Source organism: Gracilinanus agilis, chromosome 3 (assembly GCF_016433145.1).
Source record: "Gracilinanus agilis isolate LMUSP501 chromosome 3, AgileGrace, whole genome shotgun sequence".
Taxonomy (NCBI): domain Eukaryota; kingdom Metazoa; phylum Chordata; class Mammalia; order Didelphimorphia; family Didelphidae; genus Gracilinanus; species Gracilinanus agilis.
Genome location: NC_058132.1, coordinates 70,118,403 through 70,145,535, shown reverse-complemented (window position 1 = coordinate 70,145,535; position 27,133 = coordinate 70,118,403). Strand labels below are relative to the sequence as shown.

Sequence of the window (27,133 nt, the reverse complement as noted above, 5' to 3'; positions counted from 1 at the left end):
AGTCATCTTTACAAATCCAGTGATGCCTGTGAAACAAGTTGTTTTTGAGTAAGGGGCTTTTCCCCTTACCCAGTGCCATTGTACAGTGATTTGTCTCTTCTGCCTATGCATAAGGCTTGCCCTTTGGGGAGCTGGAAATATAACTTTAGAACTTGAATGAAAAGTACAGTTTGGAGATGAAAAATCAGTACTTTTAGAGCTGGAAGAGCCCTTAGCAATTAATCTGGTCTGGCCAACTTGTTTTCTATGTGAGGAAATGGAGACCCAGAGAAGGAACTTGCAGAATGGATATCTAACTCTATTACTTCCTCTAACTCCCTGCATGCCTAACTTTTGAAACCATCAATCAGGCTCTTTCCATCTAATGAGGAAGCATTCTGAACAGCAAATCAGTAATGAGAGTAGAAGAGTAAAAAGATGAGTTCATTTGGGTGGAAGATCGCCCCTTGTGCATAATTCATGGACTCCTATGGCCAGGCGGAAGACCCACTGGTTTTCTTTAATGTGTATGGATAGAAGGAGACTGTTTAGCCGGATAACTCATTTGTTCATCTGATTTTACATTTTAGCTCATCCCACTAGTTTGATTAGTCAGCAGGTCTGTCCAATTTAAAGGAATAATCACATGTAATCACATGCTGAGCACTGCATTTTACATTTATCATTATTATTTATATTCATCTCAATTGATTAATAAGCTCTTTATGCTCACATTGAAATCTCTCTGGCTTTTGCTCATGGAACCATGCACCTGGCTATCTTTTGCTTAGCACTCTCTTCTTTCCACCACCATTCTTGACTCCCTTGTTCTTACACAAAGAAGGCTAGGCTTCAGCAACCAACCTTGCCTTGGGTTCTCTGGCTTTGCCTGTGTTATTTCTGTTTTCTGGGGCAGCTGGGTAGCTCAGTGGATTGAGAGCCAGGCCTAGAGAAGGGAGGTCCTGGGTTCAAATATGACCTTATACACCTCTCAGCTGTGTGACCCTGGGCAAGTCACTTGACCCCCATTGCCTACCTTTACCACTCTTCTGCCTTGGAACTAGTACACAGTATTGACTCCAAGACGGAAAGTAAGGGTTAAAAAAAATAAAAATAAAACATTAAAAAATTTTTCTGTTTTCTACTTCTAAATCATAAAACAGGAAGACATAGATTTGTTCTTACAACCAAATGTTTTCTGAGTAGGGCATAGTCTAGGTGTAGTCCAGATGTATATTAGAGAATCCAGCATAGGCTGATAATGTCTCCAAGCATGTATATGGATGGAGGGGATCATGGCTTTCTGGGTAAGAATCTTTAATTGCCCCTTCTGAAAATCTTTGTACTAAGTGGTTGTTGCCTACATGGTTTCCAAGGAGCTAGACATGCAATTCTTTGCAGACCTTACACCAGTACTTGGGTATAGCATGGGTCTATATGCTAATCCTCTCCCATAGGATTTTCTTTTCTGCTGGTGTTGGGGAGCCCCAGTTATACCCCACATTGTTGTTGGTGCTTCCTTTTTAGGGTTAGACATCAGAGATGAGTCTTAGAAGATGGAATAGCTAAGACTCACTCAGAAGTGAGTCTTAGAAGTTCTTCCCCCAAAAGCCACTTGTGTAGATCTCCTCTTCTAAATTTTATCAGGTCCCTTGTTGGCTTTGGGAGGTCAAGATCAGTCCATCCCAACTCTGCTTTTGAGTTTTAGTTCTGCTTTCCCTCTGTTCCAGAGCATTTTCTTCATAAAGGAGTCTAATATAGAATTACTGTTCCATTATAATCTCTAGTTCCCTCTCTTTTGAATTTTACTTACATGTGTGGGCATGTGTCCTCTTAGAGTAAAGTCATTCTTAGAATATTTTCATTTTTGGTTCAAACCTGTGATTTTATTGGTGTAGGGGAACTCCTGGGGAGGAACGTCCTCTACCAATGCAGATCGACACCTGTTCTGCAACTTCTAGTCTTAGAGAGTTGCCTGGGGCCTCGAGAGGGTAAGTGACTTGCCCAGGGTCACACAACCCATATATTTCAGAGGTGGAACTTGAGCCCACATCTTCCTAACTAAGTAAGGATAGTTCTGTTCTCTGTTCCATGCCAGCTCTCTTAAAATAAGGGATTTCCTTGTCACCATAGTATTCTTCTATGGGTGGGTGTTCCAATCAAAGGAGATAGATTGGGATAATTCTAGAATAAATACTGGATCCCAAGTTATTTACTTGATAATATGAGCATATGAGTGTAATAGCATAAAGTTGTAGCAGCACAAAGTGAGGCTCATTGAAGCTGATGTTCCAGTAGTATATTAAGGTTTCCCCATCATTTTACATGCATTGTCTCATTGTCAGTGACATGACAGCTTCAAGAGGTAGCTTATTTGACAGCTGAGGAAACCAAAGGTTGGAGTCTGGAGAGGCTGAGTGGCCACCACTGTCACACAGCTGGTAAGCCCCAGGGGTCCCATGGAAACCCACGTCTCTCCTGGGGATGAGTCCAGCCCTCTCTGTACACCTGGCATCACCTCTCAAGCACTTCAAGGGGTCTGTGTAGAGAGGGTTCTCTGTGTCTGTCTGTCTCTTTCTCTCTCTTTTTCTCTCCTCTCTTCTCTCTCCTATTCTCATCTCTCTCCTTCTCTGGCTCGCTCTGGCTCTCCCCACCCCCTTTCTCTCTCTTACATATTGTTTCACATCCTTCATTTGCTTTGATTCTCAAGCTTCCCACACACATTTCTCATTCATATGGCAGGTGTATGTGGGATTTCAGGTCTGCATATTATGACCTTAAGAGTCCTTTAGGTTCACCTATATTAGAACAAGGATGAGCTTCTGTGTGTATACTGTGATATTCTGAATCTCACGTATAAATAAGCACAGTTTGAAGTAATTTGAGGAGTTACCAACAAATTCTAAAAAGTCTATAACTAATTGAGTAGCAAAGTTAGGGGGAAAGAATTCCAGTAAATATCCCTGGTATTTTAAAACTTGTTGATTCTATAAGTGTGGGCATACTGTGTGTGGAGATTGCAGGCTTTCCCTGCTTCATCATTTAGTGGCCAACTTTCTGGCATTGAGCTTCTGAACTCAGCTCAGCCAGGCCTCAGATAGCTGGCCCACAGGCCATTGCCACATCCATCCTCACTCAAGAGAAATCAAAGTGATCTTGTGTAGTCCAAACATCTGCAAGCAGAATCTTGTTGAGCAGCAAACTCCATCCTTTTTCACCTTGGATGAGCTATAGTTTATTTCCAACTTTGGAACAGACTTTCCTGTGTGTCAAAAACCCCAAAATTTACATTTTCATGATATTTGTATAATCCCTTGAGTGTGCAGATTTTAACATTTGGGCTATTTATACTATCTCAGATCTGAAGGTAATGTCTTGATTTGTGTGTTGTCAATAAAAAGGCATTCCCTGATAAGCATAATCATATTCTAAGTGCAGGTGACCACATTATGTGCTTGGTTTAGATTCTTCAGGGCTCTTCTCCTGGTATTGTGAGGCTCCCCAACTACAAATATGTTATGTAACCAATATATCTCCATTGTTTATTCATAACGGCAACATAATATCTGATAATAGTTGTCCAGTTTGTCTGTTGTAGAGTTATAAATTATTCCACTGATATTACCAACAAATGAATTTCAGAATATTTCGATTTGAAATTACTTTCCCTCATTCACATTCAGACTTTTCAAACACGTGTATAAAAATGTTTATTGATAAGCAATTCAAACTGGGATCATAGACTTAAAAGTAAAAGGATGTTAGAAGTCATTTAATTCAACTGCCTTATTTTACAAATGAGGAAAGTGAGTCATGGAAGAAGTTAAGTGAATTGTCCAAGGTCACACAGGTGGTAAGTATCAGTTCCAGGTTTTGAACTCAGATGTTCGGACTCCAAATTCATTGCATTATTCTGCTGGTAACAAAGTCTCCATCTAGAAAGTAGCCACCCTTGTTTCTATGGACAAGTTCCAGAGAAAGCCTGTGGCAAAATCTAATACCTTGAGAAGGTACAAACATGACCTTCTCATATTGTTTTAGGAGTGCAGTCCAATAGATTTTATTGTAATCAGGTCAGCTAGAGTTTTGTGATCTTAATTTATTTCTTAATCATAGGAGAACCCGTACCAAGTTCTATTTTGATGAAGTTGTCTTTTTCCTCTGCCTCACAATTACTGCATGTTGACAAAAGCAGTTTGTGGATAGAGGTGAAGGAAAGAAATGGGTTAACATCTGCTTTGCCAGCCCATTGTTAAATGTATGCACATTTTCTTGGGATCCAAAGATCTTGGTATATTTTGTTACCAGTCTGCATGGAACCAAATTAGCCAGTCTAAGTTTCCTCATTTTTGAAGCAGGAATCACAGTACTACTATTACCTACTTTGCAAGCTTGTTTGGAGAAAAGTGCCTTGTAAACTGTTATGTCAGTGTGGGCTAAATAATACACACATCTGTGCACTTATTGACAAAAGTAGCATCTTTGTCTTAGGTCTTCAGGACCTGTAGATGTTAAATTCTTGCAATGAATTAGACAAACAATTTAATTGAATAGATAGATTAAGTGCTTACTAAGTAAGTGCTCTAGGCATAAAGGTCAGAAACGACACAATAGATCTAACTCCAAGGAACTTACAATTTAAGTATTTTTAGTCATTGTTCTCTTATGCAGATATTTGGATATTCCCAAACTCTAAAAAATACTGGTATATGTATATTCTACCCAATCATATTTAAGGGATTTTTTTAATTCCAAAGAAAACTTTTGTTTTCAAATTGTGTTGGCTATGGTTAAGTCTTTTTTTTTTTTTTTTTTTAATTTAAATTTTTTTAAACCCTTAACTTCCGTGTATTGGCTTATAGGTGGAAGAGTGGTAAGGGCGGGCAATGGGGGTCAAGTGACTTGCCCAGGGTCACACAACTAGAAAGTGTCTGAGGCCAGATTTGAACCTAGGACCTCCCATCTCTAGGCCTGACTCTCAATCCACTGAGCTACCCAGCTGCCCCACTATGGTTAAGTCTTATAATGAAGAATACTCTATTTTACAAGGCTAAATATAATTCTAAAGAAGGGAAAATAAAGCTGCTTTTTAAAAAAACTCTTACCGTCCATCTTGGAATCAATACGATGTATCGGTTCTAAGGCAGAAGAGCAGTAAGGGGTAGGCAGTGGGAGTCAAGTGACTTGCTCAGGGTCACATGGCTAGGAAGCTTCTGAGGTCAAATTTGAACCCAGGACCTCCTGTTTTCAGGCCTGGTACTCTATACATTGAGCCACCTAGTTGCCCCTGAAAAAATAGAACTTTAATGGAATAAAGTATTTCTTAAGAAAAAACTAGAGCTGAGTAGGAATTTTGAAATGCAAATATAAGAATAAGAGAAACCTATAAGGGTAAATTTATTTAAGTAATCAAAGGGGCTATAGGATAATGTGGTGTTAACATTCTAGTTATAGGAAAGAAACAGTTGTCCCTTAAGGACCTTAATGTCTACAAAGAGTCCTGAGGGGGGAAAAAAGAGACTTGGAGGTGGATTGATTCTGTTCTGGGGATTTGAAGGAGGGAAATGTAATGGAAGGTAAAAGAAGGAAGAAGTGAATGTAATTTGCCATTTCTCATCAGTAAAGCACATGAAAAGAAGACAAAATAAATATGGAAGAAGGAATATCAGATGAACCTCACTTTGAGTGTAAGTGGACAAAGGAAGACTGAGCACATGTACTTATGTGCACATAAAATTTGCTGTACATTGAAATCAATAGGAAAGCAACAGTGTGAGGAGAGAGAAATTTAAAAGGGAGAATAATACCAAATGGGGAATAGTTATGAGCTAAACAAACTTCCTGACCTTGAAAGAGGAATTAAAAGGTTTGGGAGTGGGGGTTGCAAGATGGGGAAGATGGTACTAAAACCATAGATTGCCTTTGGACAGTGTGGGAAATGGCTGAACAAACTGATATATAGGTATAATGGGATATTAATGGCCCAGAAGAAGTGACAAAAGATACACTCTCATAGATCCCAAGCAGTGTGAATTAGCACAATGAGTAGAATCTAGAGAACAATTTATAAAAACACAACATTATAAAGAAAAACAGCTTTGAAAAATTTAAGAACTCTGATCAGAATAATGACTTTCCCTCGTCTTCAGAGAACATGATGAAACATGTTATCCTCTTCCTGACAGAGAGGTAGAAACTTATATTTTTGGACATTGCCACCTTGTGAATTTGTTGTGTTTGATTATGCTGATTTGTTACAAGATTTGGGTTTTTTCCTCCCTCTATTTAGATATTGTGAGACAGGGGCAAGGGTTGGGGGTTTTGCAGTAGTGATGCCCAAAAGAATTTCAGTGAAACATAAAAATATTCCTAGCAGGCTACTTTAAAAAGCAATGTGTAAAATTTATAATTTGCTTTTACAAAACAAGTTGAATAGGGCAGTTAAGAGGTTCAGTGGAGAGAGCCAAGCCTGGAGTTGGGAAGACCTGGGCTCAAATCCAGCCTCTGACACTTCTCCACTATGTGACCCTGGGCAAGTTATTTAACCCCTTGCCTAGGCCTTGCCCAGCCCTTGTCCTCCTGTCTTAGAATTGTTACTAAGATTGAGAGTGGGGGTTTAAAGGAAAAAAAAGTAGTATGAAATAGATTTATGAATTCATTTATAGTCTTTTCATGTTCTGCTTATGTATATGGAATTTTTACATGTATTTTAAGTTCAAAATAAATATAGTTTATAATCACTAGGAAAACTGCCTCCTTTTCAGGATTCAGGATTCTAGAACAGCCCTCAGTCAAGGCTTTGCAAAATTCTTTTATCACTGGCATCACCTAAACTCATCTACTGGATTATGGTTGTGACCCTTACTTTTTGAGTCTCCTGAAACATAATCTCTGTGCCCTGTGTGGCATAGACATTTCAGTACATAGCTTCAATCCTCACTTTTGGTCTCATATATTTGTTAATTGCCTCCATGTCTTGGATATTGAGTCCTTCTCAGAAATATTTGACACAAAGATATTTTTTCCCATTAGAACACTAATCTTTTCTTATTCTTAAATAGGTTAGTTTTGTGGTACAAAAACTTTCATGTAAATAAAATAAATTTTGCGTAATGAAAATTATGTTTTATCTTTTATAATAGCTTCAGTCTCTTGTTTAATAAGAATTTATGGGGCAGGTAGATGGCCTGGTGGATTGAGAGCCAGGCCTAGAGAAGGGAGCTACTAGATTCAAATCTGGCTCTGTAAAGGGGAAAAATTATGGTTGGACTGAATATTCAGAGGGGTGGTTACCAAGGAATTGATTCAATTCCTAATGAAAAACTCAAGTCAGAATGACTGTATGGTAGTTTATTTACAAATAGGAAGAGAGAGTGAAAGTAAGAAAATCAGAGAGAGGATGGGGCAAGATATCTAACCTAACATGCTAAGTATTTTGCTTAGGCCCTTGGCTCCTCAACCCAGGCAATGCTAATTAGTCCTCAACCAGAGGAGCCTCAGCCTTGAGCCAAGGGATGAAGGATGAATAAAGCAAAGGCTTCAGTCACAACGCCTCTCTTAAGAGGAGAGTCCCTTCAGAACAATCCAAGGAGTCGGTCTTTTTTACTCACCACATGGTAATTCAAAGGGAGAGATTTAAGAACAGTCTCACCAAGTCAATCTCACCAAGTCCAAGCGGTGTGACCCTGAGCAAGTCACTTAATCCCCATTGCCTAGCCTTTACCACTTTTCTACCTTGGAAGCAATACACAGTATAGATTCTAAGATGGAAGGGTAAGGGTTTAAAAAAAGAAGAAAGAAAAAAAAGGAAAAATTTATCTCCCTACCTTTAGTTATGAAAAGGCTTCTATTCTGATTTTGTGACATAATCTTTTTCTTTCTTTCTTTTTTTTTTCAATTTCATTTTTATTGTCGGCAACATTTTTGGCCGTGAGAGCCATACAGTGCTCACAGTGCGCGTTCCTGTAACAGCGCCTGAAAAAAAAAATGGACTTTATGGCTCCTGCCGAAAGAGCCATATCTGGCCCTCGAAAGAGTCAGATATGGCTTGAGAGCCATACGTTGCTGACCCCTGGTTTAAATACTAAACAGAGGAGTTTATGTTTATCCTAGAGGCAGTTGGAAGCCAATGAAGTTGATCAAGGAAGTCAATGTGCCTTTAAGGAAAAGAACCACCAGTTTTAGTAAGATGAGTTGGAGGGTTCATTTGGTTGGTCATTGGGAAGTGACACCAGAAAAGTAGGTTGGAGTAAGATAACAGAGGGCTGCAAATGCTGTCCAAAGAAATTTGGACTTTATCATATAGGTAATAGTAATCCATTGAAGATTTTTTAACAGGATAGTGGATACTATATGTGCAGTGATGTTTCAGAAAGAGTAATATGAGCTAATGACTTGACCTAAGACTTGGTTCATGGGCTTTATTCAGATAAAATTACAGGATTTCCAGCTGAAAGGGACCTTAGCATCCATTCCAACCACCTCATTTTACATTTGAGGAATCTGAGGTCCAAAGAATAGAATAGACAGAGAAGAGAAGGGTCTTGGAAGTTTCTCAAGTAGTAAGTATCAAGGTGGGTATTTGAACCCAGGGCGCCCATCCACAAATCTTATGTTCTCTTCCCATTATCCTATAGTGTGTCTTTCATCTTGAAATGTTTCAGATTCAAAAATGGAGATTACTTCTTATCTAGTACCAGAACATCCATAACTGATATCTGGTGGGAAGATCATTAACATTTGATTGATTGAATTGTGATAGACACCATATTTGAAATCATATAGTCTAAATTTTCTTCTTTAAACTTTTCTATTTATCTACCCCACTGCAGTTTGCTGTTATTTAAACCAATGACCCTTGTACTCTCAGAAATGTAATAAATCAGGGGCTGGGTTGCTCAGTGGATTGAGAGCCAGGCCTAGAGATGGGAGGTCCTAGTTTCAAATCTGAACTCAGACACTTCTCAGCTGTGTGTCCCTAGGCAAGTCACTTGAACACCCCCCCTCCCCCCATTGCCTACCCTTACCACTCTTCTGCCTTGGAACCAATACACAGTATTGACTCCAAGACAGAAGGTAGGGGTTTAAAAAAAGAAAAGAAAAGAAAGAAATGTAATAAATCTGGGACATGAAAGATTATTAATGTGACCCAGAAGTGTTCTCTCCTGATTAACCAGAGATTCATAGGATATTAAGATTAAAAAGGAAGGGACCTTACAAAGCTAAATGTAAAAGACCAGAGTTGCACATTTCATTCACTATGTGAGTTATAGGGCTAGGACTCGAACCCAGACCTGATTTCTGGTTATGTTTGTTCCACTCCTATGCTGTGAGATTCTCTTGAGATCTTCAGGTTTTCCACACACACAAATATAAAACCAGCTCACTTTGTTACAATTCATCCTGTAGGTTTAAGTCAGAATGAAAAAATGGCCTATTTTTAGCTTTTTCAGCAGTGATGCCAGGCAATTGTAAATAGCAGGGGCATTAAGGCATTATAGAAGGAACATTGGACTCAGCAGACTGAAGTAGTTCACCTTTTGGGTGTTGGTTTCGTGGATATCTGAAATGGAGTTATGGCAGAAGGATCCCCATTGGAAGCCAAGCTAAACCCCAAGTGTCGGCACAGTTGTAGCCCTCACATGCCAATTGCCATGACCTCTTTACCAACTTCTCCCCAAATACTTTGTGTATCTTGAATAGAGAGAGGCCCCAGACTGATATTTTCTTGGATGTAGGGGACTCCTAGGGAGGAACTTATTCCACTAGTACAAGTTGGTACCTTCTGGATGACTTAAGGAGCTGCCTAGAGCAGTGAGAGATGAGGCTTGCTCAGAGTCACATAGGCTGCATCAGAAGCAAATAGAATGTTCAGGCCTCACTGACTTCAAGGCCAGCTCTCAAAGCTTTCTGCCTCACTGCTATGTGTATGTCTGTGTCTGTGTATCTGTGTATCTGTCTCCCCCAATAGAAGATAAGCTTCTTGAGGGCAGGTACCTGTCTTCATATGCCCAAGCAGGGTGCCTGGTATGCTATGGGTGCTTAATGAATGGTTTTTTCAATGTATATCCTCAGGAGCACTTAGACAATTCAGAGAGTGAGTAGCCATTGTTTTAATTACATTGTGCTTTAATTATTACACTAGAGCCCTTAAACTGGAAAAATTTCATAGTGGGAATAAGTTGCTTTGTTCAATAAAAATTTGAATTCTGTCATTTCAGCTTTGGGATATCCGGAAGAAAGCAGCTGTCCAGACATTTCAGAATACCTACCAGGTATTGACTGTGACCTTCAATGACACTAGTGATCAGATTATCTCTGGTGGCATTGACAACGATATCAAGGTGTGTCTTATTTGGAATCATTCTTCCTTCCACAGAAGTTGATTTTTTAAAAACATATGAGTTTGTGATATATCTGTACATAATACCATTGAAGACTTTTATAACTTTTGTTGGAGTTGAGCATTTTCACATTTTCCAAAGTGGTTTCTTGGTTTCTTCTTTTGTAAATGATTTAGCATTGTAATTATCATTATCATCATCAGACTGATATTCATTTGGTGATTTAAGGTTTTTCAGAATCATTTGTAAATACTACTCTGCAAATATTAACATTTTACAGATAAGGAAACTGAGGCTCAGATAAGTTTAAGGACTGGCCTGGGTTATGAAGTTATTGAGTGTCTGAAGCAGCCATCAAATCAAGATCTGCCTTAAGTCCAAGCTGAGGATTTTTCTCAGTATGCCACAGCAGGGTATTTTATTGGTTACTTTTATTATATGTTCCTATGAGATTGGTTTATTTAAGTTATTAATTTCCCATTTTGTCAATTTGGGTAATTTATATTTTAGTAAGTAATCAACCATTTCACTTGAGTTCTCTAATTTGTTAGAATATTTTTGCACAATATTCCCTAATGATATTCTTAATTTCTTTTGTACTTATTGTGGTCTTTTCTTTTTCCTTTGTAATTTTGTTGATTTGTGTTTCTCCTTTTTTTTTGTTTGTTTGTTTGCTAATGGCTTATCCTTTTTTATTAGCCTTTTCAAAAAAACCAACTTAGTGCTATTTATTAATTAAATTGTTCTCTCGTTCTATTTATTTCTGCTCTTTTCATTATCTCTTTGGACTATTTGTTCCTTTTCTAAGGTCTCTTAGTGTAGATTTTTATTTTTCTCTCTTTCTTAATGTCGGCACTTAATACTATAAATTTCCTTCTGAGAACAATTTTGTCTATATAGAATAGATCTTGTTATATAGCATTAGTGTGGTCATTGTTTTATAAACATCTTATTTTTGTCAGACCTATTGTAGTTTAGTAGATTAATTTTCATGTCATTGCATCTTTTAGTCATGCTATTAATTTTATTGCATCATCATCTTGAAAATAGAACATAACATGATTTCTGCTTTTTTAGATTTGTCAGTTAGAGCTTTTTTAATCATGTCTGGGATCAATTTTTCTGAGATTTTTATATGTGTCTGTAAAGAACATACAAGAATAGTTCACTTCTATCTATTTCATTTTCTCATTTATCTCTTTTTTTAAAAAAACCTTATTGAATAAGTTTGTAATTTCTTTGTCTTCTCTTAAATAGTCTCTGATATTGAAATATTGAAGTCCTTTACTATTATGATTTTTTTCTCATACCATTCATCTTTTAATAAATGTCACTGCTGAATGTTGTCCAAAAATTTAAAATCAGGTATCTTATTCATTATTTCTTTTATCATAATGTCCATGGTTAAGGTTTTTAGTTTGCCTTCAGCATTATCTGATATCATTATTGGCAATCTTGCTTTTTTTTAACCTGCAGTTGCATGATGTAATTAGACCATTCTCTTAATTTAGATCCATCTATGTCTTTATACAATGTACATTGTACATGTTACTTGGGAACAACAGATTTATTAATTTTGTCACTTGGTCCATTCTTTTTTTTTTTTTTTTTTTTTTTTTTAACATTTTTAAACCCTTAACTTCTGTGTATTGGCTCCTAGGTGGAAGAGTAGTAAGGGTGGGCAATGGGGGTCAAGTGACTTGCCCAGGGTCACACAGCTGGGAAGTGTCTGAGGCTGGATTTGAACCTAGGACCTCCCATCTCTAGGCCTGAATCTCAATCCACTGAGCTACCAAGCTGCCCCTCACTTGGTCCATTTTTGAGTTTTAATCTCCATTAAAAGAGATCAACATTTACTGTTATAAATGTTGAATTTGATTTGTCTTCTCGTTTTTTTCAATCCCTTCCCTGAATCTTCTTATTGTTCTTGATGTGTCTAGAGGGATTAAAATCTATTTTAATTTTCCATAACTTTTTCTACTGTTAAAAACCAATTAGTGAACCAAATTAAATCCTCTAATTTAAATTATGGAAATGAATTCTTATTATTCCCTGAAGGTTGGCCTCTTTTTCTTATAGATTTTAGGAGTACCTGTCCACCTTTCTTTTCATTTTTGTTACTCCTTACTGTGTTAAATGTTTTTATTAGTAGCTATAGATATATTGTAATCCATTTTCTTGTTATGTTACTCTTAATACACATTTTTAAAAATTCAAGCTCCAATTTAAATATTTCTCTAACAGTTTCAAAAGCTTTTTGAAAAAAATATTGACTCTGTATAACAGATTTAAAGTGTTATTGTTTTTGTTAATTCAGTTTGAAATTTCACTAAAGCACATAGGTATTTTACTTTAAAGTACTAATTAGTCATAATTATAGCATGTATATTCCATACTTTGGAATCTGCTTCTGTGCTTTTCATAGAGTCTTATCCAGTTTTGTTAATTAGCCCCTTTTTTAAAAAGTTGGATGATATATGCTAATTGTCATTTTTATATTTTTTCTCAACATTCGGAGGCCTTTATAATTTTGAAACTTAAAAATTATGTGATTTGGAGACTTGTAATTAGGATTTTTTTCATGCTAAGGACTAGTGTCTTCCCTCTACTTATGGAAGATTACTTTCTCTTGTCTGTTCTGAAATTTTTCCCTAATTATATCCTCAAACATGGCATCTAGTGATTTTCTTTTTTCTTTTCTTTTTTGATATCTTCAAGAATCCTGATATAAAAATCATAATTCCCCTTCTGTGTCCTCTCTTACTTTGCTCTATACATCCATTGGTTGTCATTCCAGTTTTTACATTTAGAGATAATTCTTTTTGTCATTTTTATTGTTTCTACTAATTGTTCTTCTTTTGACTTTGTTCTGCAGTTTGCTGCTGCCATTTCTTTGGTGTTACTTTGCAGTTTTATAAATTGTACATTTGTCTTTTTGTGTTTCTCTTCCCTCCACCCAAATTAGAGTCTTCTTTTAATGCATTTATTATATGATTTAACTCCAAAGAAATTTTATCATCTTGTTCTCTTATGTTATAGAACTTCTTCATTGTTCTAAAATTTGTCTTTGGTTTTTCTCATTATTTCTGTCCAGGAGTGACATTGGCAATAAGAATGGGCCTCAAAAAAGATATTCTATCTAAAAAATTGGTTCGTGGGGCTTTTGTGTTGTCAGTAAGGGATATGGGTGAACATTTTGGCTTCCCTGTAGCCTAGTGACTACATCTGAGATTTAAGGTAGAAATGGGAGTGATGGTTTTGGCCTCCAAACTCAAAGTGGTATTGGGAGTGGTAGTAGGATCTCATTTTAAGTAGGTGAAGATAAAGTGGCAGCAGTGGCTCTGGTTCTGGGCTCTTGATGTGCCCTGGGGAGCAGGCTGTGGCAGTGTAGAGGTAGACTGCCTATGGAGCTGGGAAATTAGGCTTTATGTGATGTTTTAGGATCTGTACTCTTAAACCTTGGTGGAAGGTGGGAAGAATCCTAGTTTAAAAAGCAGAGGTGAGTGAAGAAGATGGTGGCAGGAGCAACATCTGAGTAAATAGCCAAAGGGTTTCCTCTGCCCCTTTCCTGGTGATTTGGATGTCAAAAAGGCACCTTTTCCTCTCAGAGAAGGGTCTAAAGAAAGGAAGAGATATCTTTCATGTTCTTAAAAATTGGCTTGTTTAGTGCCTTTTTAATGGTATCTTCCATACTTTTCCTTTGTATGCCATAAAGTGATTGTATGGGATGGTCTTTTACCATCCCTCCTGAACTCCTAATCACACATACTCTCTGGGCTACTTTTCATCTGGGGAAAGATGTTTTGAGAGTGGTAAATCAGGAAGAGGCAGGCTTGTGAGCAAGAGAAAGGAGCATTTGCTGCTTCCAGGGTCTCTGCCACATCTGTTTCCCTTCTTTACTTCACACCGCCTGTCGTGAGTGCCCTGTGGGTTGGGTGCATAGGTAGGTAGATAGATATCACTACATGGCATTAAAGTCCTTGCTGACCCTTCCAGCCTCTGCTTGTCTCAGCTCTGTGGGCAAAGAGAGAACCTCCTTAGCCCCCTTGGTTTTAAAAAAAATAGATGAATCAGAGCCAATTCTGGCCCATTTCCTAGAGTGCCAGTGCTGTTAGTAGCACCAGATGATGCTTAGGATTACTTTCATATTTACGTATTTCAGCCTAGAGAATCTATAGTTATTTTTCATAATAGTACTGTGATGTAGAGACAAATTAAGAATCACAAGTCTCTCAGAAGAATGAAACAAATAAACAAACCACGAACAACAGAATTCAAGAAATGATAGATGCAATACTGAGTTACATACTTTGCAAACCTGAACCTAATCATTAATGGAAAAAAAAGTGGCCATTTAAGAAAAAGAGACCTAATCAAAGCATTTAAAGGGGGGAAAAAGCCCAGATACGAGCAGATTATTTGCTTTGCAAACACCTCAGACAACGAAAATATCAGAAGATAAATTACTCCATCACTAGAAACTTCGAAAAGGGGAGAAAAAACCCTAGAAAGTGAAACTTATGGTTTAAAAACACAATCATTATTTAATTATTATTAATCATTATTTTTGTTTTGAGTTCCATTATCCAAACTGCTCCTTGACATTTTGGGTTTTGTAGTATTGCTTTAGGGATGATAGGGAATAGGCTGTCTATCTTGTATATGTAAATTCATGTTATAATTTTAAAAAAAAGGTAAAATCTCAACTAAGGTATCGATTATAAAATAACAATAACAGCAGTACTCTTATGTGCTCCCTAGAATCCTTGCTCTAGTATTGATAAACTGCCCTTCATATTAGACCTATGCCATCCCCTCAATCAGTTCTAAATTCATCCAGTCTTTACAGCTAACCTATATCGTGCCATTTTGTAAACATATCTTTGTTCATTCTTAGATGTCACAAATTTTTATTATATTTGAACCCAGCTTATCTGATTCCAGAGTCAGTCTGGTGGATCTGGCTTTGAGTTCTGACCTTAACACTTATATAGGCAAATTATTTAACATCTCTCAGACTAGATTTTCTCATTGTAAGATGGTTTTTAAACATTTATACTACCTACCATAAAAAAAAAAGCAACAAATTTTGATCATATATTCTTTCTTAAGTATTCTTTTTTCCTAGACTGAAGAGACTTATCTTTTTATTCTTGCTTTAGCTCTCCATGATCATTTTCTACTCCTTTTCTCTGGATCCTTTTTATACTAATGTTTACTCTTTCATGAAAGGTAGGCACTATAACAGCATATAATGTTCCAAGTACATAAGTTTCATCTTTTGTAGCTACCTTCCATTGCCAGCTTTAGCCATTCCTACTATCTATGTTCATTCTCCTCTTTTAAGTCCTTATTATAATACCTGCTCCCTCCTCTACGTTAAACCCAGAGGAGAATAACTACATTGATCAAAAGAGAAGCTGACCACCATTTTTAATAATCTCTTCATGACACCATGGAGCTATATTTTCAAAACTTACTGAGGGCATTTCAATAGCTCAGTTGGTAGAGAGCCAGGCCTACAGATGGGAGGTCCCGGGTTCAAATCTGTCCTCAGATATTCCTCCCTGAGTGAACTTTTGCTTCTAAGATGGAAGGTAAGGGTTATTTTTAAAAGGAAGAAAAACATTATGGGAGGGGGAAGAGATTAAAATTCCTGTTTCTTGGAGGAGCATAGAAAATAACCTTTAACAGTCATCTAACGCAGGGATTCTTAATTTTTTCTGTATCATGGACCTAATTTTTTTTAATAATTGAAAGAAATACTAAATTTCAGGCAAAGCTTAGTGAAAATAAAAAATTTTTCTCCAATCCAGAGTTCATGGATCCCCTGAAATTTATTCATGGATCCCTTTGGGAAAACCAAGAACAGAGAGGAAAGAAGTTTCCTAAATCACCTCACTCTTCAGAGACTGTTCTTTCTGCCCTAGCACACTGCCCTCAGAGAGTTACTGAGTATTAATTGAGTACCGAGGAGATCTAGAATGAATCAGTGGGTGCTACTGGAGAGAACTTCTAGTCTGTAGATTACATCTTTTCAGAGAACAATGAAATCAAGTTAGCGTTGTTTCCACACAGGGCAAAACAGTCTACCTTGAAGAAAAGGGCTCTGTTGTGATTATCATCATCTGTACCATGCCTGACATACACTAGGTGCTCTCTATCAGTGCTGGCCAAGTTCAGTTGAATCTCATTCACCTCCAGGTAGCAGTGGCTATTCCAGGAAGCATGATATAAAAGGTAGAAACCCTAGGTTGGATCTCACCTCTGAAATTTATTTCTTTAGGTCCTTGCCTTCATCTTAGAATCCATACTAAATATTGATTCCAAGGCAGAAGAGCAGTAAAGACTAAACAATTGGTTAAGTGACTTGTCCAGGGTCACACAATTAGGAAATATCTGAGGTTAGATTTCAACCCTCAGGACCTTCCATCTCCAGGCCTGGCCCTCTATCCACTGAACCACCTAGCTGCCCTATCTCTGAAATCTATTAACTATGTGATTTCCCTGAGCCTCAGTTTCTCTACCTATAAAATGAGAATAAAGCATTAGAGTGCCTACGTCGGGGTTGTTGTAAGGCTTAAATGAGATAATGTCAATACGTCACTTTTTAAACCTTAAAGTGTTATATAAATGTCAGTTATTAGGAAAGCAAAAACCAGGGCTGGGAAATTCTTTCAACAACCTGAGAATTCTCTGCACAATACTTAAATAAAATACAATCCTGCTGGTTTGTTACAATTTCTTTGTTCCAAAAGCTGAGGATTAAGGGGCAAACCAGCTTCCTCTGAAGCCCGCTGGGGTTCTGTTCTCTTAGACAATATGTAGAAAGAGACTAAGGACAGGGAAAACTGAGGAAAGAAGGAAATTCGGCCTGCTGGATGGCATGCTTTTCTATAGTCCTGTCCTGAGCAGCAGTTGTGAAAGAAAATTGATTTAGGGTGAGAAGGAATAGGATGGAGTTTTTGCACAGATTTGGCTGAAATAAGTGCCTGGCTCCTATTTTTTTGCTGAGATTCCAGATCAACTGTCTCTAACGAAAGCCTCTTTCAGCCTTTACAGATCACTTAGTTCCCGCTTAGGCAAGAAAATTTGGAAATGTGGAAAGGGAGAAGCAACTATAGTGTGAGTTTGGTGACTTTAATTCTTTCCACATTACTGCTGAGCAGATTTCAATGATGCCACAAGCAAAGAGCAGTAATGACAGTTTCAATAAATTGTTCACCATTCTCAGTATTCTGGACTCCTGAGGCAGCAAACAGCCCAACAAATAAATTCTTAATAAAGTGTGTTGGACTCTGCAGAGGAAGGTGCTAGTGATGAGGAAAGTGGAAGGGTTTACCTTGTGGATGGACCTGATTGCTGGCCTAACTCGGCCCCCAGCCAGTAAAACTCCTGGTCTTCTTTTCCCTACTTAGGCAGACAAGCAAGTTTCAGTCTTGTATTTAAAAGAAATAGTAGCCCGAAATACAAATGAAAAAGTAGAGCTACCTAGTCACCAAGAGAGCCACCAAAAGAAATTGATTCCCTAGAAATAGGGAATGCTATCCCTGCATTTCTGTCCTTCAACTTAGGTTTTGGAAAATGTTTTTAGAAATAATTTAGTTTTACCTCCATAAATAAAAATGAATAAGCAAATGGCATTAGGACTAAAATCCAAATAAACCCTCAAAACTCATACTATTTACTAACAATAACAATCATTCAGTACTTGGATAGGTCTATGATCTCTTTGATGTGGTACTCCCTCTAGGACTTCAGCAGCTATATAACTTCTACTGCTGTTGTCTGGGGCCTCATGTTGGTCCTCCATGTCAAGGCTACCTAACGTGATGGGGCGGGGGTGGGAGGGTCTGTGAGTAATTCTTCACTCTTGCTGTATGTCTAGTTTGCCTCTCTTTCCTATCATCAATCTCCCTGATGACATCTCTTGCTGCACAATATTGCATGTATGTGTGTATACATATATGTATATTTTTCCCCTTATACACATATGTATTTAGTAAAACTTAATTCCAACCTACTATGCCCACTCTCCATTGCCCTTTGGAAATAATCACAACTTATTTATCTCTGTTCCCTCATAAACTTATTTTCATCTATTTGCTAGTAAAGTTTTATTGGCTTTTCTAGGAAGTCATAGTCAGTGTATATGTTTTAATTTTATTTTCTCTGTAGCATTTCATATAAATATTTGAAAATATGTTTATATACTACTATAAAGTTCATAAGTATACTTTTCTTACAACAATGACCAATATGAAAGTGTTTTGCATGATAATACACGTATGTCCCAGATCAAATTTCTTACTTTCTTGGAGTAGGGGGAGTGAAGGAGATCATTTGGATCATATAATTTTGGAAAACATATGTTGAACATTATTATGACATAATTGGGAAAATAAAATATCTTTAAAAATAAATAAATATACTTTTCATATTATTTCTTAATATTTTGTAAACCCTTGTCTTCCATCTTGGAATTGATGCTGAGTATTGGTTCCAAGGCAGAAGAGCAGCAAGAGCTAGGCAATTAGGGGTGGGTGACTTGCCCAGGGTCACACAGCTGGGAAGTGGGAGGCCAGATTTGAACGTAGGACCTCCTGTTTCTAGGTCTGGCTCCCAATCCATTGAGCCACCTAGTATTAATATTTTTCATATTTGTAATTATCAGTCAGTATAATACAGATTATCAGGCCATTCTCTTAACTGCTGGTGTTAAGGACTATTTTCTCATGTTACAAAGAAAGGTGCTATAAATACATTTTGGTAATACTTTTGTCTCCTCCCAGGTCTGGGACTTGCGCCAGAACAAACTGACATACACCATGAGGGGCCATGCCGACTCTGTGACAGGCCTGAGTCTAAGTTCCGAAGGGTCTTACCTGCTCTCCAACGCAATGGACAACACAGGTACTCCTGGAGAGCAAGACACTCTGCCAAGTTCACCATCCTAGAAGTACCATTGGGAGTAGGGTGAAGCCAGCATTGAGTGGCAGAGGGCAGCGGAGTGGACAGCTAAGGACAGCTAAGCTGGATATAAGAGCAGTGATCTAATGACAATCAGATCATAGAAATGTGGTCAAATCTTTATCAGGTTATAGTCAGAAACAAGCTTCTGAAATCTCATTAGAGTCATTTTCCAGGATGAGGAACAGACCAGGATCTTCAAACAACTGTTTCCCAACTTATATGTTGAGTTCCACTTTGGCCCATGCAGAAGTTGAATTGGTAAATTAGGAAGTTCTAAGCTTTCTTACTGTCCTTGGCCAGCCTTTCATTTGAAAGGGTAGAAATATGGTTTACCATGTGAAAGTGGGGAGAATGAGAGCATATATAATGTAGAGGTGGGAGCCAGGCATTTCCCTTTCATTGTGCAATTCCATTTTTGGATGTCCCAGACTAATGGATGCTCTGAGCTTCAGCAACTTGATGTTGAACATTATCATCCTAAAATGTCGAATATTCCTAATCAGCTTTCATTCTTAATCCTGGCAGTCTTCACTTTCCTTTATACTGATTTTTTTTCTTCCAGGTAAGCTAGGATCTCCTTAGATTTTAGACAAGGCTTATTGGAACTTTTGAGTCAGAGGGTGTAGTCATTTGACTAATAGTCATTTGGTTCCTGCCTAGGATGCCTGCCTTTCTACTGGTTAATTTTATTAAAGAAATGGTATACAACTCAGCCCTTCCTATGACTAATATGAGACCATTCTATAATAAATCCCTCTCTTTTGCGGGGCAGTTGGGGTGGGCCTTTTTTTTTTTTCAGTTTTTGTTCTTTAATAATATTTTTTTTCTCCTGTTACACGTAAAAACGATTTTTTAACATTGAGGTTTTTTTTTTTTTTTAATTTTAAATTCCAAATTTCTTCCCACTCTTTCCCCCTCCCTAAGACAATAAGCAGTCTGATATAGGTTTTACATGTGCAATCATATAAAATATTGTTACAAATTAATCATTTTTTGGAAGAAAACTTGAACAAAAAAAATGAAGGATTCTGCATTTGGACTTCATAAGTTCTTTCTCTAGGTGTCATTCCTCATTTTTGATTGTAAGTTTTTCAGAACACTTTCACAAAGGTTATCTCATTTGATCCTCACTAATCCCTGGCTCTTCTTCTCATCAGCCTGTAAGTTTATTGAGGGCAGGGGTTGTGTCATTTTTCATCTTTGCAGCCCCAGCTTATAGTAGGCATTTAATAAATTTTTGTTGAATCATATGCCCTTGTGAGGGAAGCATAGGGCAGATATTTTTTCCCCATTATAGAGATATGGAAACTGAGTTAAAGAGAAGTTAAACCTTTGCCTAAGGTTTCATAGCTCATTCTGAACATCATCAGCTCTAGGACCATGGTCTGCTGACTCAAAAGGCATTCAATGACTTTCTTATCTCTTTTGAGTGTTTTCCAGACCAAATGGCTAAAACCAGTTCTCAAGTTGCCTAAGAATTTGCATGGATTATGCAAGGAAATAGACTAAATATGCCTCCTTCGCCTTTGAGTCCTTAAGTCTTTTGGCCTTCCACACAGTAGCATCCCTGCTATGCAGATCTGTACATGGGCTGCTCCAAGGGTTTTCTTCTGAAGAGCAGAATTATAGAAGACACACTTGTAGCTTTGTACAGTTTGATCAATATAAATAGTACATGACATCTTTTATTCTGAGTGTTTGCCACCAGTTTATATGGAGGGTAGACCAGTAGCACTATTGGAAATCAATAGCTGAAGCCACAGAAACTAAGCCACACATACAGACTTAAGGAAAAAAAAGTTAATTAGTACCAGATAGAAAAAAAGAGAAATAAGGCAGGTAGCGGAGAGTGGGAATAATTTGGAGATTGCATCTAATTTAGATTGAACTGATGAACTATAATCATCCTTATTTGAAGTACAGTTTCAGAAGTCACAGAGGGAGCTGGAGTTATTAAAAGGATAAGCAGCTCCAAAAGGGATGGGAGCAAGGCCTGGGTACAGATACCCTCTAGAAGAAGGCAGTGCCATCTTTGAAGATAGCCAGTAAAAGGGAATAAAATTAGGGGAATAAAATCCTCATTTGAAGGCCAGAAAAAAAAACCATAAAAGGACTGTGCACAAAACACTGGGCTGGTCATTGGGAGACCTGGACTTTGGTCTTGGCTCTACATTGAACCACTGTCATCTTAGGCAAATCATTTTTTTCTAGGCCTCAATTTTCTCATCTGCCAAATAAAAAAAGCTTGGGCTTACTGACTTTTATGATCTCTTCCTAACCCAAAAATATATACATAACTTATGTACACATATATTTTTTTTCTGTGGAATCAGAAGGAGCAAGGAGTCTTGAGTGGGAAGGGTGGAGATAACATAACAGGAAGTGTTTAAGGGGTGGTGTGGTGCTTCTGTTAGGTGAGCCTGATCAGCTGACCCAAGATCCCTAGATGGTAAAAGGATCTAGGCTGAGTGAGGTTAGGATGCCTGGGTGGCCACCAAGTTATGCTCATAACCACCAGGGTTTATGAATGCTCAGCTCAGCCAAGCACTTGACCCTGTAAACAGTGCCCAAGCCAAAGTTATCAAGTGAGAAGCTGTGAATTGTTCCACACAGCTCCTCTGGTTACTTGGCTTGGGGTTAGGTTAAAGGTTAGAGGTGGCAATTGAGATGGTTATTGGCATTGGGTCGGATAACACTGAATGACTGTGCTCTGGGTAAAATCCCTTTCCCCTTTGTCTGTAATTATTCACTAGGTCTTAGAAAGATACCAGTCTGCTCTTGAGATGTGTTTCAAAGGGTTTAATGCTATAAACTCAAAGGAGTAGGGTTTAGGATACGGAAAGTGGTGTTGGGAATGGCTATGCTATGTCTATGGGAGTTAGAACGGGCTAATCAGTGAGCAACAGGTTGGCAGCTAGCTGGAGATGCTTCTCTCCCTCACAGACCCTGGTCAGACCCAGCTGTGGTCTAGACCAGGTGAAAGGATGGGATTGTGATGTTCTTCTTGAAAGCAGATGTTGATGTTTATCTCTCAACCTTATTCAGTAATAGGATAATTGGTTGCTTGAGGCAATAAGGTATAGATGCTAGATATGCAGGTCTATGGACCTACCCACCCTTCACCACCCACGAGCCCCCTTCTTAAGAAAAATGATACCCTGAAGTCTTCTGCCCCTGGGCTTTTATAGAGGTGGTCTCAACTGTCTTTTGCCCTTGGCTCATGCCATCTGGGTAAATTCCAAATTCTATAACCTACGATCTGTCACTCAAGCTGGTCTCCATCTTTTCCCCAGAGGTCACCCATTACAGAAGACCCAAAATGTTATGGAATAAGACCCTGTTATGGGGGCCTCTTATAATCCTCTACTTGGAATGATCCATCTGACTTTGTTCATTCTAGTACCTCTGGGCTGTATTAAACTGTATTAAATTACTTCAAAGAGAAGAGGGGAATAAGTTGGGGCAGGCAATGTATATGTTGAGGAGCGTACATCAGGGGCTGCTGCTCATCCTGAAATACTCAGATGTGCTCTGCCTGTTCTAAATGCAGGAACTAGTGAATTGAGAAGGGTTAGTTTAGTTTGTTATCTCTTTGTTCTTACTGGGGAAAAGCATTAAAAACCAAGGCTTAGAGCAATATGTTTGACCCTGAATTGTATATGGCTCCCTCAGCCCATTTTAAAGAGAGCCAGACATTTTCTGTTGCCTTTCAGAGTATCAGAAGAACCTAAGCAGGCATCAGGAGATATTCTGGACAGCCCTGCTCTTCCTTCACTCAGAGAAGGCAATGTTCTTTGTTCCAGTGGCAGGAAAGTTGGCTCTGATCTTCTCTCCACATGTGGTCTTTGACTGCTTTGTTTGTTTCTTTACAGTTCGGATCTGGGATGTCCGGCCTTTTGCCCCCAAAGAGAGGTGTGTGAAGATATTTCAGGGAAATGTGCATAACTTTGAGAAGGTAAGTTTAGTATGACCATGAACTTCTACTGTCTAGTAATGCCTCTGTTAATGTTAATAGCATTCTATTGCCATGTTATTATCAGAAACTTCATTGTCAGAAAGAGATCCTATAGGAAGCATACCAGTGCCTTCTGGGATGTGAATTTTCTCCCTGCCATACCTCAATAGATGAAGGTCAAAAAAGAAGGAATTAGGGGTATTTAGCTTAGAAAAGGCTTAGGTAAGACATATATAACTGGCTTCATATATCTGAAGGCTCTCATGTGGAAGAGAGGTTAGAATTAATCTCTTTTGTACCAGAGAACTAGGAGCAGTGAATGGTAGTTTCAGAAAAGCAGATTTTGGCTTGAAAAACTTTGCAATAAATAGACCTGTCTAAAAGTGCAGTGGGCTGCCTTAGGAGACAGTAAGTTCTGTATCACAAAGGTCATAGAGCAGAGGCAGAATAGCATCTGAGAAATATTGTCATTTAAACTTCCTGAGGGCAGACATGGATTTGTATTTTGTCTTTGTAGACCTACCACTTAGCACATAGTAAGTGCCTTTTTTTTTTTTTTAAACTAAGTATTGATTCTAGGGCAAAAGAGTATTAAAGGCTAGGCAGTGGAGGTTTGCCCAGGGTCACACTGCTAGGAAATGTCTGAAGTCAGATTTGAACCCAGGACCTCCTGTCTGCAGGCCTGGCTCTCAATCCACTCTGAGCTGCCTAGTTTCCCCTAGTAAGTATTTTTAGTAAAATTTAATTAAATTGATTTATTGAGGAGATTCCTTTTCAGATATATTGATCAGATTTCAGTGCCTCTGAGTGTCTCTTCCAGTTGAGATTCTTTGATCCTATGTCTCCTTCCTTTCTTCCTCCTAAGAAGAAATAATGGATTGGAGGCCCCTTTTCTGAACTATCTTTTGACTCCTTTGAGATGATTTCCCAACTGATGACATAAAAGTAAGAACCATTCCAGGACTTGTTTAAACAAGCATTCTAGAACTAGAACCCAAGAGACCTACTGGCCAAGCCAAGTGTTCTACTTAGGCCTGGGATGCTATCTATCTTCAGCAGAGGTCTAGGCCAGCCCACTTAAGCTTTAGGACAGTACCACAACCTTCCCCTCCCCAGCTTCTGTTACCATATCCTTAATGATAGGAGACTGGAAGGGCTCTGAAACTTTTGAGATCCTGGAGGAAATTAGTTCTAAGGAATTGACCCAGGTTCCTAGAGTGTCCAAGATATAAACATACTTGTTCCATGAGTTCACTAGGACTCACATTTGTTCTGTAAATCAGTTCCAGGATCTTTCTTTTTTTTTTTTTTTTTTTTAAGAGAAAAGAGTTTTAATAAGGACTAAGGTGAATAGAGTAAAGGGAGCTTCTGTTTGTAGGCACAGAAATAAAATTCTTCTGCCAGGTATAACTAATTAGTTATGAATTGAGCATTTTTTACAATTATTATATATGAGTTATGAAATTGTAACACATTGGTGTTTAAGTCAAAACATAAGCCATAATTGCTGATCATTTTTCTCAAGAAAACAATTAAAATATAACTTGTGATATTTAAAGGATGCCAAGGATGCTTATCATAGACTGATTTATGCTGAGCTGGTTATTTTTTTAGGTGTGTACATTTTATTTCTCCCCTTACTAGCTATGAACCCTCTGAGTACAAGAACCGTGTTTTACTCATCTCTCTCACCCCCACAGCCCTGAGATGCTCAGGAAATACAGATTGCTTAATAGATGAAGGCCTTGGGCACAGAAAGTGGGTAGGAGGCAGAGAATGGGAACAAAGCAATGCCAAAGAAATCATGACACCTTTACAATGTCAGGTCCAAAGTCTGCCCCCTCAAATCCAGACTCTACATCAGCCCCCATTGGTGACCTTGGAGTGGGGAGCCAAGAAGGATCTCATTAGGGTCTGTCATTGGAGAGGAAGCAGGGTATGGGAAGAACATGGAATCCAAAGTCAAGATGAAAGTTTCCATTTCTAAGCTCATCCTCTTGTCTTCCGTGGATCTTAGTTTCTTCCTCTGTAAAATGAGTATGTGGGATGAGATGGCTCTTGGGGTCCTTTCCAGCTCTGACATCCTTTGCTTTAGTGAGTTTTGAAAACACTGCTCTTTTCAATGGCATCTTCTTTACTTGTCAATGCAGAATCTCCTGAGGTGTTCCTGGTCACCTGATGGAAGCAAAATTGCAGCCGGATCAGCTGACAGGTAAGAATGCCTAAGATGGAGACAAAAAGAAGGATGCAGCCAGCAAGAGCTGTCTCATGTTTAATGCATGATGTGCAGGGGCAGAACCAGAGCAGAGGTAGGATGATCACTGTGGTCAGGGAGTGGGGCATTGCACAGCCTGGAAGCTTTAAGGACCCCTTTCTTTTACCCTCATGATGGAATCAGGGTCCCTTTGTGGCCAGGCCTCTTCCAAATGGGTCTAGGGTTGGGGAGCAGGGCAGCCAGAAGCTTTCCTTGATGAGAGAATAAAAATTCACCGGATTCTCTCCAATTGTTCTCTGGAATTGAGAGTCCAGGTAAAACAGGTCAAGCTATTAGCGAGAAGAGAAAGAGTCTGTGAGTCTCACAATGATGTATATCTGGAAGGGAAGGTCAGAGGTTAAATAGAGATGTCATTCTGCTGAGGCCTGATGAAGTGGGCAAAGCTCAACTAGTGGAGAGAAAAGATCTGGGTAGCCTCCAGTGCCAGGTGCTACTGGTACCCCAGTGAACTGCGAAGAGCCCTGCACAGGCTTCTTGGAGGTGAGATGAGAGATTAGGGCAAAGCCAAGGAAGATGGTCCTGGCCCCTGTGAAGCCCTTCCCCCATAGCTCCTCTCCAGAGTTCTGGCTTGGCCTGTTAGACTTTGGCACAGATTCACAGGTTCCTAACCCTATCCTTCCATTGCTCTCAGAGACCTAAAAGTCCTTCAGTTACCCAGGAGCTGCAAGGAAGCCCAATGCCATCCAACCTCCAGGGTTTATTTCTCTTTCTAAATAACCCATCCCAGAGGAGCAGAGTATAGCAGAGTGTTGCTCACTGTGGATCTGGGCAGCTGTCTTTGTCCATGCAATCCACCTCTTAGGCCCCTGGGAAGGAGAGTGATCTCAGAAGGGCTTCTAGCTTTGGCGCTGTATGGAAGGAGGTAACAAAAGTTTGTTTCTCTTCCTCCGCAATTCCCCTGACCTGTGTTGATGCAGTGTCCCAAAATCTCAGGCTCCAACAGGGACTCCAGCAGTAGTTTGTCTAATCTATTTCAGACCAAACTGAAGATTCCCTCTAAGATGTCCCCACTGTAGGCTTCTCTGGCCTTTGCTTGAAGCCCCCTAGTTGGGGGTGCATGGGAGAGGGGTTATGAAGCAGCATTTTGTTAATGTTTTCTTCTTTCAAGTTCCAAAATGCCTCTCTCTGTCTGCAGGCTCTGCTCCTAGCTCTGTCTCTGAGGGCTAGACAGAACAAGGGTAATCTCTCTTCCCCATGACAGCTCTGTGTAGATCTTTGAAGACAGCAAGCCCGAACATCCTCAGACCCTTCATCTGGTCCCCCATGAGGTGGTCTGCAGTGCCCTTGCCATCCTGGTGTCCCTCCCCTGGCTTGAAATCCTGGTTTCTATCTCAGTGATTTAGGACACAGGTTCCTTGGTGGTTTTTCTGAGCACTGGATCCCATGTAATTACAGTGGTCCAGTTACTGAACATTGGGAGAAGATGCCCACAACCTAAAGCCACATTGGATTCTTACCGAATGAAAATGGCTTTGATTGTTCTTGTAATGATCATATCTCAAGTCTTAGCAGATTACCATCCTCCTAGCTTGATCCTTCTGTGTTTGTGTTTGCCTAAGCTTTCCTTCAGATCAGTTTTCTATGACCTCCCATTTTTCCTTCTTCAGT

The 27,133-nt window shown here is 38.8% G+C and overlaps 1 protein-coding gene across 1 annotated transcript in view; it reads left to right on the top strand.

Annotated features, from left to right (window-relative positions):
* SNRNP40 (small nuclear ribonucleoprotein U5 subunit 40) overlaps positions 1-27,133 on the top strand; it is a 51,180-nt gene that overhangs the window by 19,276 nt on the left and 4,771 nt on the right. Inside the window, exons 5-8 of the mRNA XM_044671404.1 lie at positions 10,200-10,322; positions 19,115-19,235; positions 23,168-23,250; positions 25,401-25,462. Of these exons, the coding sequence (XP_044527339.1) occupies positions 10,200-10,322; positions 19,115-19,235; positions 23,168-23,250; positions 25,401-25,462 (389 nt within the window). The remainder of the gene's footprint in view (positions 1-10,199; positions 10,323-19,114; positions 19,236-23,167; positions 23,251-25,400; positions 25,463-27,133) is intronic.